A 19,973-nucleotide genomic window follows, 5' to 3' on the forward strand; every position below is an offset into this window, starting at 1 on the left:
TTTAGATTGAGTTTAAAGGTATTCATAAATAAGTGTGCAAATGAATGAATTATTACTTATGATTGCAGGTGTTTATCCCTGTTTTGGAACGTAAACATTGGCTTCTCGTCGAGCTTCAGATCCCATCCCTTAAGGCAATAGTATATGACAGCATGATAAATTACATATCATTGGCTGATTTAAGAGATATTATTAAGGGATGGAGCTCTCATTTGGCTAAATTCTTGGATGCGATAAATTATTGGACTCGTTCTGGAAACAAGAAGCCAAAGAAGCTCAATATTACAGTTAGCAGAGACGAGACCGCACCACAACAAACGAAAGGACCCAGAGGGGATTGTGGTCCTCTCGTATGCTTGGCGTTGGACCGTTTGATCACAGGAAGTATAAAGTATCTACCTCCCATCGATAGAGATAGAGCTGCAGTAGGCTTGTGGTTTCGGCATTATATGGCTAGATCGATATATACGAGACGCTGTCTACCTGCATCCGCGTTATAAAAATGTCCATAAACAATTGGTATGTTTATAGGCTTGTGGTTTGAAAATGTTTGGTTAAGTACCTAGAATTCAATAATTTGCTGTTTGTAGGTTTTAGATGTGTAGAAAGTGTTGTTTGAGCAAATGTTTTGTTTATGCAGGTTAATCTCAGAAGTGAGCTGCGTGAAAATGATGTATGGCTGCAAAAGTTGATTCAATAGTAGATGAGGAAATAAGAATTATTGCTTATTTTTTGATTGTTTAATTGATTTGTAAAAGGTGATTTGTAAAAGTTGATTTGTTTAATTGATGTTAACATAATTCTTATTTGTGCTTGTTTAATTGATTGAAATGTAATGGTTGATTTTGCTGATTTCAATCTGCATTATGTTGAAGGCAAAAATTACTATCGCAATGCGAAATGAAAATCGCAACGATATAATCGCAATGCGAAATGAAAATCGCAACGAGAGAATCGCAATGCGAAATGAAAATCGCAACGACAAAATCGTAACGCGAAACTAAAATCGCAACACGAAACTAAATTCGCGTTGCGATTTTCATTTCGCATTGCGATTATCTCGTTGCAATTTTCATTTCGCATTGCGATAGTAATTTCCGCGTTGTGATAGACATTAAGATGATTGCGAATGTCATTTCCGTGTTGCGATAGTCAAACTCAAGTTACTAATACATGCCTAACTGAAAATGTTAAAGGTTCACACATAAAATCTACATAATACAACGTTTGCATTTAAAAATCACCTAAGTTAACAGTCCCAAAAGGTGAAGCCAGTTGTGATTGGGATTTTAAAGATGATTGCGATTTTGATTGCCTTTTTCTTGACACCATATGAGATTTGGATTTTGATGATGATCCATATTTTGGTAGAGGAAAAGATGATTGTGATGGCACTGGTGATCCACATGTCAACCTTGTATGACTACTTTCCTTGCACCGACTAAATGTCGATCTCTTCTTCTCTTCACCCTTAGACGGTATACGATCGTGACTTTTTGGTCGGCCAGGTAGCCTTCTGTCCATGGCTGGTGGAAAAACTGTTTGTAAGTCATCTGGTATGTCTCACTCAGAAGGATGTGGAATAGGGTAGACAATCTCGGCATAAGTCTGTCGATATACTTCTGTAGTGTAGCAATCCATAGCGTATGTGCTTGAATCATCTTGGTTTAGATGAAGAGCAACTTTTATAACATGGCCACACGGATAACCAGATGTTTGCCATTTCATACAACTACACGTCCTTGCATTTAGATCGACAAGCCCATTTAAGTTATTATCCAATACTTCAAACAAAGTGTTTGAACATGGTTCAACTCTCCATGACGTTGACTTCACAACACGTTTTGTTATCTTTTTTTCAGTCTATGGTGTAACACGATGTTCCAATGTTCCTGTAAATTTAAATAAATAATACTTAGTAAAATATATGATAAGTTACGAATTCAAAGAAATAATACATGTATGGTTTCTTTTCTTGTAGTACCACTGTTGAATAGAGGCTCGAAAAAACTCCATTAACATAGTAATGGGCAATTTCCGGGAATGACGACTTAGAGCGTTGATTGATTCTGCACTATTAGACGTCATGAAACCATATCTTACTCCAAGTTGATGTACTCTTGACCCTCTTTGTAATCATACTCCACGTACAGTTTTTGTCAATCATACACCTTGTTTCGAAACGATCTTTGCTTGATTTGTTAACTTTTAGTTTGATAGCCATCTTCCACATATTTCGTATACAAAACTATCTTCAAGTCTTCCTTTGTATCAAAACAATCATCTTTCTTGATACGAATAATTTTTGTGTAACAATCAACTGCTTTCTTTACCAACTCTTCTTCCGGTATATGAAGTAATTCTGGTATATTCCAGTTATACTCCCGTGACATTTTCTTTTCTTCGGGTTGCGAAAGTCAGTATCGCGAAAGTCAGTATTGAGTTGCGAAATTAAGTATCGAGTTGCGAAAGTCAGTATCGCGTTGCGATTTTGTATTATCGTGTTGCGATAGTCAGTATCGCGTTGCGATTTTCCAAATTCGCATTGCGATTTTCCAAATTCGCATTTCGAATTGGGAAAATCGCAACGCGAAATTGGAAAATCGCATTGCGATAGTCATAATCGCGTTGCGAATCTGAAAACTGATTTGCGATAATGGAGATCGCGTTGCGAATTAGCGATCACATTGCGATTTTGTTGGTCATTTTAACAAATCTGAAAAAATTTGATTAAAATCGTATATTTATATGAAATTTTTGGTTACTGAAGTTATTTTCTCTTTTCTAAAACCTAATATCAACATTTTCCAGCATGTTTCTGGGTTAACCCATTGTTTCTCCTTTGTCCGATCCAAGAAAGAAATAATGGGATGACCATGTTTCCACTTTAGCCTAAAAAGGGCCCATTTTGCCCAAACCACAGTTCGATAGCCCTTTACTGTACGTGACGTGACTTGGCGTGAATGTCACAGCCAATCCTCCGCGCTTCAATTTCATTGAACGAGAAGAAGATATGGTTGAAGGCAGCTCAAAGCTTGAACGGTCACTAGCGCCTCTGCTCTGCCACCATCTTCCTCACGCCTAAGAATGGCTTCAATAGTCACTCTTCCACGCCCAACCCCTTCTTTTTACTATCCAAAATATCATCAGGTCTCCTTTTCTTTCATTTTCCTTCTTTGAGTGCTTCAGTTTTCCTTTTAAGAGCAGTTTAGAACTTGCCCATGGTGTTAATTTTATCATTCCCCCCTAATCTAATTCTATGAAACAGGTGTTTCATGACTCTGTAATTCAAAGTTCATTTCTTAAAAGTTGGAGCCCTGTGTTTTCCAGAAAGGAGAGGTTCGAGACCTTTACTTCAACAACTTCCATAGACTGGAGGAGGAGGAGGTAAAAGAATTACCAAGTATTTGCCATTTAAAAGAAATCCAGTTTCATATTAAAATATGAAAAACAGTGTTTTTTTTTCTGGATGACTGCAATTTGCTCTAATTGCTAACGTTATAGTTTTCTTGTATATTGATGGTTAGTGTTTTGAATTCTAATAAAACAGGAGAACTTTGATCTGTGCAGTCAACCAAGATGCTGAGAAAGCTTTCAAAAAGACTGTCGAAGTGGATAGACTCATTGATATGTTGAGGGAGGCAAATCCGACCGAAGTAAGCTTTCCTTTTCTTGTAAACAATCTCTATTTTCAAGTTCATGTATGTAAGTGGAGACTCTATTATGGCTATTAAGCTAAATTCATGCATGGAGAATGAATTTTTCATATTTGATCCTTTAAGGACCAATGGTTTTTCTGGCAAGTGTGCTTATTTTCTGAAATGTTTAGGGGTTGTGAACAAAGACCGTCATGGCACGATCGGCCTAGTCTGCCTAATAAGTTTGGGTGTAATTTGAGCTGGGAATAGCTACCTATTATTAGTTATTTATTAGGAAATGGAAATGGTTGGCTTGAAGTAGTTTGGTCTTCGTATCGTATGCACTGAATTCTCACTTTGTTCTGCTTTTTGATCTATTTCACCATTGCTTATATGGAAGTACTTGTACTTGATATGCAGATTGTATGTTCTTGATTCTGCTTACTACTTTTGTTTTCTTTTAACATTGCTTTTGCTGGCTTTCTCAGCTTCAGAAACTTGTTGTTGAAAATATCCTGGCGTTCAATGAGAGCTTCTGGATACGACTTGCTGCAAGAAGCGACACCTGCAAATCCGATGATGATAAAGCACGGTTTTAGAGTTGTTTAATTCTAATGTTTCAATAGCACTTGCGTGGTTTGACCTCATTATAGTCCACAGATTTTGTAATTCTTATGTTGCTGTTGTTTTCCCCTCATGCAGAAAGATTATGAGGAATTGGCTACTGCTGTAATGAGTATAGTGGATCGCATTGTCCATAAGACCCATGTACCTCTCTCACTGATATAAATGGGAAAAAATGATTTCTGGTAACCTCTGTTCCTTTTGTCACTCTATTGCTAATTTATACGTTTTCCTTTTTTTGGCAGGAAAAGATTGATTCAGCAACTGATGTTCTCAAGGAGATCTTGAAACCTGTAGTTGACGAGGAGGAAGAAACTCCATGGCCCCCAAAGATCCTGAGGCTCTTAAACAAATGGAGAAAGTATAATAGAAAATTTCATCAATCTGTTTTTGAAGTTTTTATGGATGATTTACTTCTGTATCTAAGATGCTTAAATAATTTTCTCATGGTTTTGAAGGTTTTTACTGCTTAGATGCGAATTGTTAATCTGTTGTCATACACTCATTATAGGATCGGTCTTTTAATTGGTTCATCTAAGCATTCTTTTTCTCACTATTGTCAGAAAATAATTCAAATGGACCAAGATGGACAACTAGATGAAGGCTTCCTAGCAGAAGTCAGCGCACAATTACGACAAGTGAGTACAGTTTGCAGCTTATATCATTTCGTTTTATCGGTAGTAGAAAACCTTTCTGCTTGTAGCTTAAGATTCTTCTCGATTCTGGCCCAGTGAAAGAACTTGTCACAGATAATTACATGTCTATATTTGAACTCACACTGTTCTACTCGGAAGTTTCAATGGTACATATGGTTATAAAACTTCCATTACAATACCGTTGAGGTTCACCTGACCTCATTATGTCTACTTAAAATAGTAAGATATATTTTAGTAATTCGCAGGCAAAAGAGGATGCGGATAAGCCAGGCCTCGAGGCTATGTTGCAGAAGGTTCTGCAACTCTATGCCTCTACAGTTCTTTCCAAACGTAGTTATGCGAAGAAAGGTAATAGTCACGTATATTTTCATCAAGTTTATGTGCACCGCCCTTTTTTCACGAAACCATACATGAACTTCTAGTTTCTTGATTATGAATCATTAAGCTATATATATTTTTGGTACAGGGAATGAAGTGGTGAAAGCCGAGCATTTTCTTGAAACTGTGATAAAAGGTTTCATTATCTTCTATAGCATCGTTCAACTGATAACATGATCTTTTTCATATTTTTGGATGGACTGTTAAACTGTTATTCATTCTTTTCATATTAATCTGCAGCTCCTGAGCAAGAGTGGAACAAGCTTCTGATTGATGGATTAACTATTGGTAAAGGAGAAATTTCAACAGAAGATTTTTATGCTGTAATCAAGAAACGGATCGAGCGGACTTTAATCCGAACTGTAAGAGATACCCCTTTTCATTTTCTTTCTATTGGTTGTATATATTCACTCTTTTTGCCCTTTACATCCCATTAATCTTTCTCTCTCTTGCTCAGGAGGGAGGTTCTTACCAGCAACGGATTCTAACTGAATATTTAAAAGGCATCGAAGCGAGAACAGAGGAGATTGTCCAGTTTCTTCGGAGCAATGCAACATAGGTGTTTTTCGACATGCAAAGTTTGTCGAAAATATGCTTCGGTTAAAGAAGAAATGAAAGTTTACAGATTTGGAGACATGAAATGTACATCTTTGTGAAGTGAACAATTTTATTGTGCAACACTGGTTTCTATTCCAGAAGCTGACCTATTATGGAGTAAATGGACAGCTCCTGCCAATTTTGTTGTCCTCTATTGTTGCCCTTCCCCGATGACCCTAATTTCGTTTCAAATTCGATTTATTTATATATATATATATATATTAAGCTAAAAAAATCATGTTGCTGGCTGAATTGCTGTAATTATTGGGTAATCTGTAATGTTATGGACTGATCTATAAACACTTGATCTGATACTGACTTGTTTACACTTTTATGATGTTTTTCATATTTTCCTTTTTATAATTGCAGAATTTATTACCCAAAAACCAATGTCATTCTGTAACTAACAATTTACAAACCCCATTCCATACAGCTAGCACTGCTAAGCTGACTTATCCTGTCATCCCTCGTACCAGTCACTCTCAGCTTTATCATCTCTTTCAAGCGCCCCACAACCTCCAACTCCATCGTAGCGATCCCCTGGAAAAGGCGACGGTTCTGTTCCTTCCAAACCAAAGTAATAACAACATTCCACGCTAAACGGTAAATGAAAGCCATCATTGACTTCCCCCTGGTGTTATCGCACGCCCAACTGAGCTCTTGGCACCACCACAAGACCGGCCTAACCAAGCTGTAAGCTTGCAAAATACTGCTTCAAACACCTGTAGAATATGAACATTCAAAGAATAAACGGCCACGCATCTCAATCGCGTAACTCAAAATACAAGAAGACTCGACATTCAAACTAAACGAAAACAATCAAGATCTCGTAGGGAGCCTATCAAAGACCGTCATCCAAGAGATTACAGAGTTTTTTGGGATTTGACCCGAATGCCACACCAGTTTGTCCCTCAACACCCTCTCACCGCGTGGCCGAATGACATCCCAAATTTGTGCAACCATGACCGATGGCTCAACCAACAAGTCTACTATCGAACAGCCTTCTCTCCTAGCCGGAGCAAAGTAGCCCACACCTAACCACCTTTCGAGGAGCTCTTAACATGCCAAAAGGAACTATCCTCCTGCACATAGCAATAAAGCCACGCAATCCAAATCGAACCATCATTGATCAAGTTCCTCCTAATCAAGTGAAGGAGGCACGCTTGGTTCCAACTTCGTATGCCTTTTAACCCCAGACCCTATCCCATTTAGGTCGACAAATCGACGACCAACTCACACAGACACCCTTCATTAGATTGTCCTCACCTTTCAAAGAAAAAAAATGAACACAAAGCTGATTAATCGTATCAATAACAACATCAAATAGCACTAGTTGTCGACTTTAGAACGCCTGGATGCCAAAAAAGACAGACTGGATAAGATGGCGTCTCTCCACATAGGACATTTTCCTCGCCTTCCGCCCCTGAAATCTATGAGCAATGTTGTCAACCAAAGGGGCACATTCACGAACAAATAATTTCCTAGCCAGTAAGGGATCACCTAAATAAAGCACAGGCAGACTACCACTCCTCATGCCTGTAATCACCCGAGCTAACTCCAACTCAGCCGCATCCATACCAGAAGATAAAATCTTAGTCTTCTTTGGGTTCAATCTCAAACCCGAGAACTCGTAAAACCTTCAACAAGACACTCCACACTCCTACCATCGAATTATAATCCTCCCTCGCAAAGACAAGCGGATCATCAACGAAACAAAGATTGGTAAGCCCCAACCTGTGACATTTTGGATGAAAATGAAAGATTTCACAAGTTGCAACTTTGTCAAGCAACCACGAAAACACATTCATCGCAAGAACAGAAAGATATGACGAGGGAGAATTGCCCTATCTCACTCCTCGAGCCTCCTTAAAAACATCCTCCAAACCTTCATTTAACGCACCGAAAATCTCAAATTTTTAAACAAATATTTGGCCTGTATTTAATTTGAAAAGAATAGTATTCTACTTTCATCTTTGATATATAGTTTAGTCTTTTTTTTCTCCTCACAACATTGATAAATATGAGATTCGATTAGAATAAAAATGTAGTAGAATATTATTTTTTACTAATGGAAAAACTTATTAACACCTTATGATATACTTAAGATTCTTATGATAAGTACAAATATAACACTTATCTTCATATAGACGGTGACATCAAATTGTCAATGCAAATATTTTGGATTCAACAAAATTTAATGCACATATTTTGGTTTAAACAGATTTGACTAAACATAAAATATATTAATCTATATATAAATTCAACTTGAATCCAATTTGATCCAACATATGAACACCTCTAAATAGAACTCATTCATTAAAAAAATATAAATATCTAATAAAATTCAAAATTAATTTGTAATTATAATTATACTAGAAGAAGAATTAATTTAAACCAATCCATGCATACACATCTTGCAGACGCAGCTGCTTGAACTCGAATCCTTTAAAGAGAACAATATTCTTTTTTAACACTGAAATCACTCAAAGGGTTCTATGTATAAAAAATTTACATGCCAGATTTGGGACCGATTCTCATGTCGGGCATTTCACTTCTGCATTAGAAACTGCAGCCATAGTCTAAACTAGCATTTCGTGTTAATAATTTGATCTCTACACTGTATATATTGTGCAAGAAAGAATAAGTGAAAAAACATGGAAAAATTCAGGATAGATTCATTTAAGAATGACTTGGGATAATTGCAGTGGCACCAAATAAGAATACTTGCTTGCTCTGTACGTCGGGAAATTTACACATTAAGAGAAGCTTCAAACAAGTTCTCTTTTGTACACCACAGCAAAGTAGTTATGCAAAGTGGAAAACATGACCTAGTCATGTGCTGCTGAATGAAAAAACATTTTACAATTTCATGTTATGTGTGCATGTTTCTGAAAAGATGAGTAATCATCTTATCATCTCCTCTAAAACATCTAGGAACCTGTATCAGAAACCCGATATGTTGTAGAGCTAAGACTATCAATCTCCCTATCACTGGGACACCATTATCAAGTACAAGCACTTCAAGCTTCGAGGTTCCAACACAAGGATGTGGTTTTCAAAATCCTTGCAAGTATCCACCGGTTTTGACCGAAAGTAGGGTGAATTGTTCATAATCTTCTAGTCAGAATAATTTTTTCGAACATATCCTCTCTTTAATTAACTAAAAATCAAGAGAGCAGGGTTCAAACAAGAAATTAGGCTCAAACCCCACCAAGCAAAACCAAATCTATACATAGAATCAAACCTGGAAAGATGTTATGACAACTTTACATAAATAATATCCTCATCATGGTCATCACTATAACACCCCCAATCCGTACCCGACCCCGATACGAGTCCGAAGTGTCACATTGGCTTTTCAAATCGTTTTTCTTTACAAAATAGCTGACAATCCAAGTTTACATTAAAAACTGAATAACTTATATTGAATACAATCATATAGTTTTACAAAACTGATCAGAGTGTATTCTACTAAATCTTTTTTTACATGCCAACTAAAATCAATATTATAAAATACATATGATTCAATTCTTTTCTGATCTGATTCTTGGAAAGGAGAAGCTGACATGTCTTGCCTGTCTTCGATCCCTTTTCATCTTCTTGGAACCTACGTGTGAAACACTCACACGCTACGTCATGGACTTAGCGAGGCATAATAAAACGTATACTGGAAACTTAATTACTTAACAATACAAACATTTTATATCATCATGTCATACCACTCATATAATATTACATATAACAAAATGAATACATACACATATATTATCATTATCATCATCAATAATCTTATCATTCCTATTAATCTTATTTCTCATATAATCTTATACTTATCAAGAAACACACTTTATTTATACTATGTCTTTTAATAGCCCATGTACACTTCTGAGAACTAAAGATATATGAGTACATAGAGGTTGTGCACATATGCTGTCACCACAGCTCGTATAAATTTCTCACTAGGCGCACATAGAATTTTGTCCCGAAGGACCACATATATGTCCCGAAAGAACACTCCTTAAGGATCACATATATATTCCAAAGGACCAAATATGTGTCCCGAAAAACCACATATATGTTCCAAAGGATTACATATATATCCCGAAAGACCACATATAACCCTCGACTCTTGGCATGCCAACTATACCCCTAGCTCTCTTATCACGTAACATGGGCATTATCATTTATGATAGTTCATATCACTTATTTCACCTAAACATATTCACACACATATGTAATCACGTAGCTCATGTCACATATTCACATATTCATATCACATAGGCATGTAATCTCATACAATCACTTAGGTCATTGTTATATAACACATATCAAGTGGGTTCATATCACGTAACATGTAATACATACAAGGCATATTCACACAGTACAAATCATAATCGTTATTCTACTCATGCAATCATATATTAAAATATCGGAAACCGACTTGTCACAAGACTAATTTCCATCAAATCATATTTCATACTAGTATGCACTCACCTGGGCCTCACTAGCCAATTCGAATACTTATGACTCTTGTACATTCTTATAGCTTCGAATTCCCTTAGGTTGACTTTGATCGATATCTACACAAATATATGACTTATATGAATATCGGAGTTCGAATTGCTTATAACCAATCAATATAACTTAAGCTGAAAGAAACACTTAACATTTCATACTCAATAGTATTCATACTCCCAATACAGTACCGATACTAATCTTCTATGGTATCAATACCCCTCCTTGGTACCGATACCATTTTGACATTTTGTTTTTGTAACTTGATAATGGTATCGATACTAGACACTTGGTATTGATACCCTCTTCAACCAGTACCGATATCACACTTTAGGTATTGATACTTCCTAAAGATTTCATCCAATTTTATTATATGGTATCGATAATGTTCCTTTAGTATCGATACCCCAAGCTCAATGTCTACTCATTTTTCTTTGAAGTATTGGTACTGGATGAACAATACTGATACCACATGCCCAGAACATCCTTCTTTAACCCGAGAATTTACCAAAGCTTACTTAAACCTCTTATTTTGCACTCTTTTCATACCATTAACCATAACTATACTTACTCATACCATGTTATATCCATATAACACACCATCATCTTCAATATCTCATTATAATTCTTGAAACCAAGAATCTTACTAAATTTCAAGATGTTCTGAATTCACTTCTATTACTTATAACTTCTTAATTAGACCATTGACAAATCAAATATGACTTCTAAATTCGTTTACTCCTTCTTTTCCAACAATTCACTCAAAAACTCATTTTACTTAATCTCTCATAACTCATCCCTCTTTGAGTTTTAAGCAACCTTAATATTTCCTTAAGCTTTCTTAATACTCAAAGTATCAAAACCAACTTTAAAATGAAGGAAATAACCAACTTGAGACCAACTTACCTTTTACCAAGCACTCAAGGTGGAAGAAGAAGAAGAAGCAGAAGAAGCTAACTTCCAGAATTCTCTGATTTTTCCTTCTTCCCATCTACACGTGTAAATATATAACACCACTATAAGTTTTTAGTTATTTTATTTACAAATGACCATTACACCCTTCTATCTTTCCATCTTTACTAATCAATCCCACTTATATATTTTTTAATTAAATCCCTAAACTTTTAAATTTTTCGAAATCATACCTCAAAATTTCAAAACTTACATTTTAGTCACTAATCCATTTTTTGGGATGTTAAAAATCTCCCCCTTTAAGAGAACTTGTCCTCGAATTTTGACTGCACACATAGATGAGAATAATGTCTACACATATATTCTAGTGTTCTCATGTTGTTTCCTCTACTTTAGTCTTTCGTGATTACTGCTAATAGACTTACCTTTCTACTTCTTCAACTCTTCACCTACATTCGACCTTAATAATCCATATAATATCACTCATCATATAGATATGAACCTCAAATCTTTACCACTTAAGATCAGGAGTCGATTACTTTCTTTCGCCATTCTCTAAATGCCTTGCATCATAACCAAACCTTTACTCTTATAAAATCCTTATATAAATTACGATACACATAATCTTTTCATATTATTTTACGTATTTATCCATGTAATATTCACCTTTTTATCATAGAGGGTGCTAACTTATTCCATTTCCTCATACAAATCCAAATTTAGTCTCCAAAGAAATTCTGATACATACTTTATAACAACTCTTTCTCATTCCACTAAGAATTTAAAATTTTCCTACTTCAATATCAAACTTATCATCTACACCTCCATATATCCCTTATCATATTTGATCCTTTAAACTCCATCTTTTACTTTCCCCTATCCATTTATTTCTTCAAAATCAAAATCTTCTTGTAACGTAGGTCTTATCTTTTCCTTCTTGTTCACATACTCTTTCCATCTCACTTATACTTATCTCTGATTACCAATCTTTATCACATCTTCTTAACTTTGATAATCAACACTTCTTGCATAAAGCCATATTCGAATTACCATACACATATTATGTTTATATCATTTCAAACCTTCTACCACATCTTTAGCTTCCTTCAAATATATGAATTCTTATCTTCTTATCTACATCACATCTACATGCTCTAAATGCACAACTATACACAAATCCACACTATACTTGATTAGCTCAATCTGATATTTTCTTCAAATCTTTTAACTTTATTACACTTACTATCACATAACCTTGTTAATCAACACCAACTATTTCAATATAGGGTGCAAGTCCTCATCAAACCAATCATATACATTTTTTTCAGTCGGAATAACTCATCAACTATTTACTCAACTTATCAAACCCGTACTCTTACTCATACACGATGTAGTCCCCTTGGTTCAAATTAAAAAAATTCTCACTTCATTTGTCTTATAAACTGATCATCAATGTACTCATTCATGTACTCTTCTAAAGTAATACCCTCATCGCCTGATCTTTTAACATTCTCGTGATGACATTTATCCACTATATTCTAGCTTAACCGAGTAGCAAAGAAACTACTCCACTTCATAATAGTAGAGGTCATTTAACATTATTATAACACACTTTTAACATTCGAAAAATAATCCCTTGATTTTGTAAAGATATTCCATGAGGTGTATGCTCTTCATCCTGCCTGGCCAGGGCAAGTGAATTACTACCACCATCAGGTCTAACACCTCTCTCTTTACTTGTAACTCTCATAATCATATTTCTAATAATATATAACAATCCTATTCTATTAACAAGACAACACTCCTTACACTATCATATCATAAAATTTTCACTTTGTGTTGGCATGTACACATTTTAAATCTCATTTGACTTCGGTTTAAGCCTAGAATCGGCTAAACCTTAGCTCCGATACCATAAAATGTAACACCCTTAACCCGTACCCGACCAGGATACGAGTCCGAAGTGTGACATTAACTTTTCAAACCGTTTTCCTTTACAAAATAGCTGACAATTCAGGTTTACATTGAAAACTGAATAACTTATATTTAATACAATCATATAGTTTTACAAAACTGATCAGAGAGTAGAGTGTATTATACTAAATCTTTATTTACATTCCAACTAAAATCAATATTATAAAATACATATGATTATATTCTTTTCTGATCTGATTCTTGGAAAAGAGAAGTTGACATGTCTTGTTTGTCTTCGATCCCTTTTCATATTCTCAGAACCTATGTGTGAAACACTCACACGCTAAGTCTTTGACTTAGTGAGGCATAATAAAACGTATACTGGAAACTTAAGTACTTAACAATACAAAACATTTTTATATCATCATGTCATACCACTCATATAATATTACATATAACAAAATACATACATGCACATATTGTCGACACTGTTTTTCGCTCGGGCAAGGAAAAACTTAATACGACTTGGGGTTTTTTTTAAAAGGTTTTGAAATTTTGTTTGAGTCGCCATCGACTTTTTGGGTTAGGTAGGTCGAATACCCAAAAATTTTCTTTTAAAAGAGTTTTTAAGAAAACATCATTTTAAAAGATGCACCGATATAAGCGTAACCATAAATTCATTTTTAGTAAAAAGGATTCAGAAGTCGATTACATGTGGGGAAGGATAAACACCCCCACAACGCCCAAAATTGGCACCTATCGATTATAAATTGTCTCTAATAGTGGAAATCTAAGAACTCAAGTACACATTTAAATTACGATCCCATTATTCCAAATTCAACCATGCAATTTTTATTGAACGAAAAGGTCTAAGGAAAAATAAAAAAGATTCTCATATTTCCAATCGAAGAGAAAATAATCCCTAAAATACTTTAGGACGAATAATTCTCTTTCCGACTGAAATAAAAGGAATATAATAATTTTTCCAAAGAATTCCAAAAATAATTTTTATTCTACCAAAGAAAGAAATTAAGCCAATTTATCCAAATTATATGATTAGAAAAGATAAGGGATATTTAATTTTTTAAAAATATCGAGACTTAATCCCTAATAAAATTAGGCGAAATGTCTCGATAAGTTTAAATTAGTGAATATTTCATTTTCCCTTCAAAATTAATTAATTTTAAATGCAATCAAATTTTGTAGGTTTTTCTAATGGGGTATTTATTTATTTTAAAACATCAGAAAATGACATCTAGTTACTTTAAGACCATCTCTTCTTAATATTTTAAAATAAATATTACCCTTAATCCAATTATGTAATCGGTTGAGTTATGCTTATGAGGTTTTCAGGCGAGATAAAATGTCATGATTAAATACTAATGTCTAAATAAAATATAATTAAATTAAAATGGTAAATTAAAGCATTTAAAGGAAAATTATAAATATACTTATGGACTAAAAACAATTTTAAGGTATTTTAAATTTATTTTACTTAATAAAATTTATACATATATTTTGTAAACATGATATTTAACATAGAACATAATATTTATTATAAATGTACTGAGATGTAAAATATAACATTCATATACACAATACAATACATGTCGTATTATATAAATATATATAATAAAGTAATATATATAATAATGCACGTGAAATAAATATATAATACTTAAAACATACTTAATGGTGCAATATAACAATATACATGTGGATTCATTCGTAAATATAGTGACAAAAAATAAATGTATAGTAAAATTGAGATCATAAATATAAACAAAAGAAACATCAAGGCATGAAACAGGAAAATCAAATAATATGAGCCCCAAAATTGTAATAAAACATAAATATATAGGACTAAAATAAAAGGACATAAAAACAGTGACCAAGTTTAGTGAAATAACAAAGCAAATAATGACTAAACTGTAACAAAATGAACCATAATGTCAAATTCAGAAAAATAGTAAAATGAGGTACTGGGTGACCAAAACACTAAAACAAGGGAAAGATATAGGGAGCTAAAGGTGATTTACCCACTAACATTCGACCCAAAAGCTACATCTGCTAAAGAAAATGACCCAAGAAGGAATTTACCCATAAACTAGTGACCGAAATGACATGGAATTCCAAAGGTTATAGGTCTTATACGTAATAAACCTACTATTTAGTGACCTAAATGCAAAACACGCTAAAGGTTCAAGGACCTTAGCGTGGTTTGCCCAAAATCCAAAAATGAAAATACTTCTCCCACTTTTCTCTTCAATCTGCCCGATACTCCCCTAATCCCTAACCTTTTTTCCTCTCTTCCTCTTCACGCACATAGCGGTCAACCACTCTCAAGCCCCCATCAAACAACATCATCGACCACTGATTTAGTGGCCATTTCGCTCTAATCGCCGCCCGAAACGAAAGCGAGACTCCTTATTCCCCTCCTTCTTTACCTCCGAAAAAAAACACGAGAACCAAACAACGTCATAAATCAACGCCTTAACCACGCTCCGACCACCATCTATGGTGGTCGAGCATTCTAAATGACACTACACCAACCCTAAACTCTCTCATTATTTCATCTACTCCTAGAACTAAGCCAAACGAAAGAAAACCCTCTAAAAATGAGCCCAACAACTCGTGTTCCAGCCACCACGTCGCAAGGTAGTTTTTAACCCCTATCTCTATTTATTTTCTTTAAGCATAGAACTAGAATTGAACGAAAGAAGAAAGAAAGAAAAAAAGAAAAAACACACATTAGTACCTTAACAAAGTTTGATTGATAAAGAACTTGTAGAATTTCTTTTTGATTTCTTATAATTTTTTCTCTGTACATTATGCTTTTGTTTTTCGGGTTATACACACTGTACATCAAATCCCATAGAAAAGAAAATTTTTGGCTGATATCATTGCGTTCGGCGATGCCAGAGTAAGGTCACTGACATGGTGGCTGTCAGGGAAATGGCACATCCTTGACTGGAGCAGGGCATGGTAGGCACTGTTGGTAGCAAGGAGGTAAGGAACGGGGTATGGTGTTATCAAGAACCGGGTTTGGACCGGGTCGAGTCCTGAGTCGAATTCGGGTCTGGTCTACTGATTTTCTGGGCCTCAAGTTGGGCTGAAAATTGGTGATTACATATATATTATCATTATCATCATTAATAATCTTATCATTCCCAATAATCTCATTTATCATATAATCTTATACTTATAATTTATACAAAGCATATAATACATTGCATCAAGAAACATACATTTTATTTATATTATGTCTTTTAAAAGCCCATGTACACTTCTGAGGACTAAAGATATGTGAGAACATAGAGGATGTGCACATATGCTGTCACCACAGCTCGTATAAATTTCCCACTAGGCGCACATAGAATTTTATCCCGAAAGACCACATATATATCCCAAAGGACCACTCCTTAAGGATCACATATATATTCCAAATGACCAAATATGTGTCCCGAAGAACCTTATATATGTTCCAAAGGATTACATATATATCCCGAATGACCACATTGAACCCTCGACTCTTGGCATGCCTACTATACCCCTAGCTCTCTTATCACATAACATGGGCATTATCATTTATGATAGTTTATATCACTTATTTCACCTAAACATATTCACATGCATATGTAATCACATAGCTTATTTTCGCATAGCTCATGTCACATACTCACATATTCATATCACATAGGCATGTAATCTCATACAATCACTTAGGTTATTGTTATATAACACATATAAAGTGGGTTCATATCACGTAACATGTAATACATACAAGGCATATTCACACAGTATAAATCATAATCATTATTCTACTCATGTAGTCATATATTAAAATATCGGAAACCGACTTGTCGCAAGTCTAATTTCTATCAAATCATATTTCATACTAGTACGTACTCACCTGGGCCTCACTAGCCAATTCGAATACTTATGACTCTTGTACATTCTTATAGCTTCGAATCTTCTTGCCTTGACTTCGATCGATATCTACACGAATATACAACCTATATGAATATCGGAGTTCGAATTGCTTATAACCAATCAATATAACTTAAGCTGAAAGAAACATTTAACTTAACATTTCATACTCAATAGTATCGGTACTCCCAATACAGTACCGATACTACTCTTCTATGGTATCGATACCCCTCCTTGGTACCGATACCATTTTGACATTCTGTATTTGTAACTTGATAATGGTATCAATACTAGACACTTGGTATCGATACCCTCTTCAACCAGTACCGATACCACTCTTTAGGTATCGATATTTCCTAAAGATTTCATCTCATTTTATCATATGGTATCGATATTGTTCCTTCAATATCGATACCCCAAGCTCAATTTCTATTCATTTTGCTTTGAACGGTACTGGATGAACAGTACCGATATCCCATGCCCAGAACACCCTTCTTTAACCTGAAAATTTACCAAAACTTACTTAAACCTCTCATTTTGAACTCTTTTCATACCATTAACCTCAACTATACTTACTCATACCATGTTATATACATATAACACACCATCATCTTCAATATCTCATTATAATTCTTGAAACCAAGAATCTTACTAAATTTTCAATATTTTCTTAATTCAGTTCTATTACTTGTATCTTCTTAATTAGACCCTTGACAAGTCAAATATGACTTCTAAATTCATTTACTCCTTTTCTAATAATTCATTCAAAAACTCATTTTACTTAATCTCTCATAACTCATCCATCTTTGAGTTTTAAGCAACCTTAATCTTTCCTTATGCTTTCTTAATACTTCAAGTATCAAAACTAACTTTAAAATGAAGGAAATAACCAACTTGAAACCAACTTACCTTTTACCAAACACTCACGGTGGAAGAAGAAGAAGAAGCTAACTTCTAGAATTATCTGATTTTTCCTTCTTCCCATCTACACGTGTAAATACATAACATCAGTATAAGTTTTTAATTATTTTCTTGTCAAATGACCATTATACCCTTCTATCTTTTCATCTTTACTAATCAATCTCACTCATATAATTTTCAATTAAATCCCTGAACTTTTAAATTTTTCAAAATCAGACCTCAAAGTTTCAAACTTACATTTTAGTCACTAATCCGATTTTTAGGATGTTACAATCACCATCCCAATCTTTGTCATCTTGATCAGATGACTGAAATTCTTCTTCAAATTCATCTGCTGCAGTCTTATTCTCATCCTTTATTCTATCTAATATCGCAATTACCTATATGAATGATCAAATCAGTATGAGGACTCAACTGTGCCGATGCAATGATCAAAATTATAATGATGTAAAGCAATAGATTACAAACACTTACCCTTCTTCCTCTCTCTAGTGATTCATCTTCAATGAAGCAAATCTCAGGTGTAAGCCGCAACTTCATACTCTTTCCAAGCTCGCTTCTATCGTATTTCGCTTTTGATTTCAACCCGGAAAGCGCAATCTCTTTACCTCTCTCGTCACCGAAAACAGATACATATACTTTGACAACCTACTATCATGGAAAAAAATGGTTTGAATCATTAGATTTCAAAAATTGGTTTAAATAAATTCAAACAGCAATGAGCTGCGTATGGAGACTTCTTAGTTATACAAAATGAATCTCTAGCACTTCCTAAATGTATCCATCACGCCAATGACAATCAACCCTACAAAAATAAAGCAAAGAATAATCACTTACAACCCAAAATTGTTATTAGTTCTGCCTTCAATCCCAAGAACCATAAACTCAGCCATAAACAGGGATGCTGCTGAAAATTGTAAATTATTATATATATTAAATATTTTTTTGTGTTTTCTATTGATAATCTATTTTTATCCTAGAATTTTATAATCTCTCTTAAAGTTTTAGAAATTCATCTCTCTAACGTAAAATCCTGATTCCGTACCGGACGTAAACAAATTTAGAAACTTACAATGAAATGCCATTCAAGAGAAGAAAACCCATTTTTACCCACGGTTTGAAAAATCAAAAGCTTATATAGACCATAGATTTCTCTCTAAATGTCAGTAACATAGATATTTTTTTTCCTTTTTTACATGTATAGGCAAATGGATACCTGTAAATCAGCCGAAACTTCAACATCACTTATGGTAGTAAGAGAAGAGAGGTAGAGGTCGGCTCCCAAGGCGGTTTCAGGCAGGACAGCGTATTGCAACACTTTGCCGGTTAAGAGCATGTAGGAAAGCTCTCTCCTTATCTGTTTCGCTACCATCTTAACTTTCCTGGGATTGGCCATGCACTTTATGGTTGTGGGGTTGGTGCGGAGGTGAATATGAGCCGGTGGTTTTGGGATAGAGAAAGAACATGGTCTGAGATGGATGGTTGTGATTGGGAGGTGGAGGAGTACGTGGGGCATGGCTACTTTTGGTTACTCTTTCTTCTGGTTCTCGTAAGCACAATAGATTGGGGAAGGAAAAGAATGAAATGAAACATATCCTTTCCTTGTTGTATAAATATGATGGGTATTTTGGTTAATTTAATTGAACTTATGTTTTTTATAATATAAATGGATAAATATCTTGAAATTATTTTTTAATCTCAATTCATTTTAATATTTTTATTGCACTTACATAATTTTTTGAAATTGTATTTAGTTGAGGTGGTAGCTACCTTAACCTAATAAGTAGGGTTGTAAATAAGTGGGTCGATATTGAGTATTGTTGAGTCTAACTCGATTCGAAAGTTCATGAATTTAAAATTATAAAATTTGACACGAATTTAAAATAAA

General features: G+C 34.5%; 1 protein-coding gene and 1 pseudogene across 1 annotated transcript; one reads left to right on the forward strand and one right to left on the reverse strand.

The window, feature by feature from the left end:
* Positions 1-3,017: 3,017 nt before the first annotated feature.
* On the forward strand, positions 3,018-6,221 carry LOC120120514 (annotated as a pseudogene).
* A 2,927-nt stretch (positions 6,222-9,148) lies between these two features.
* On the reverse strand, positions 9,149-19,644 carry LOC120120547 (probable ribosome-binding factor A, chloroplastic). Its single transcript, XM_039140168.1, has 4 exons — positions 19,302-19,644; positions 18,560-18,733; positions 18,363-18,465; positions 9,149-9,192 (listed from the first exon to the last, which is right to left on the reverse strand). The coding sequence occupies exons 1-4, from the start codon at positions 19,599-19,601 to the stop codon at positions 9,149-9,151; spliced, it is 621 nt and encodes a 206-aa protein (XP_038996099.1). The 5' UTR covers positions 19,602-19,644.
* Positions 19,645-19,973: the final 329 nt, after the last annotated feature.

The sequence above is a fragment of the Hibiscus syriacus genome, unplaced genomic scaffold (genome assembly GCF_006381635.1).
Source record: "Hibiscus syriacus cultivar Baekdansim isolate YM2019G1 unplaced genomic scaffold, ASM638163v2 tig00110339_pilon, whole genome shotgun sequence".
NCBI classification, from domain to species: domain Eukaryota; kingdom Viridiplantae; phylum Streptophyta; class Magnoliopsida; order Malvales; family Malvaceae; genus Hibiscus; species Hibiscus syriacus.

Bases quoted from the DNA above. Each gene is read 5' to 3' on its own strand.
- LOC120120547 (XM_039140168.1), bottom strand. From the start codon at position 19,601: ATGCCCCACGTACTCCTCCACCTCCCAATCACAACCATCCATCTCAGA. The intron at 18,734-19,301 runs GTATCCATTTGC...CCATGATAGTAG, and splicing joins AAGTTTCGGCTGATTTACAG to GTTGTCAAAGTATATGTATC. The intron at 18,466-18,559 runs GTAAGTGTTTGT...TCATTCATATAG, and splicing joins CACTAGAGAGAGGAAGAAGG to GTAATTGCGATATTAGATAG.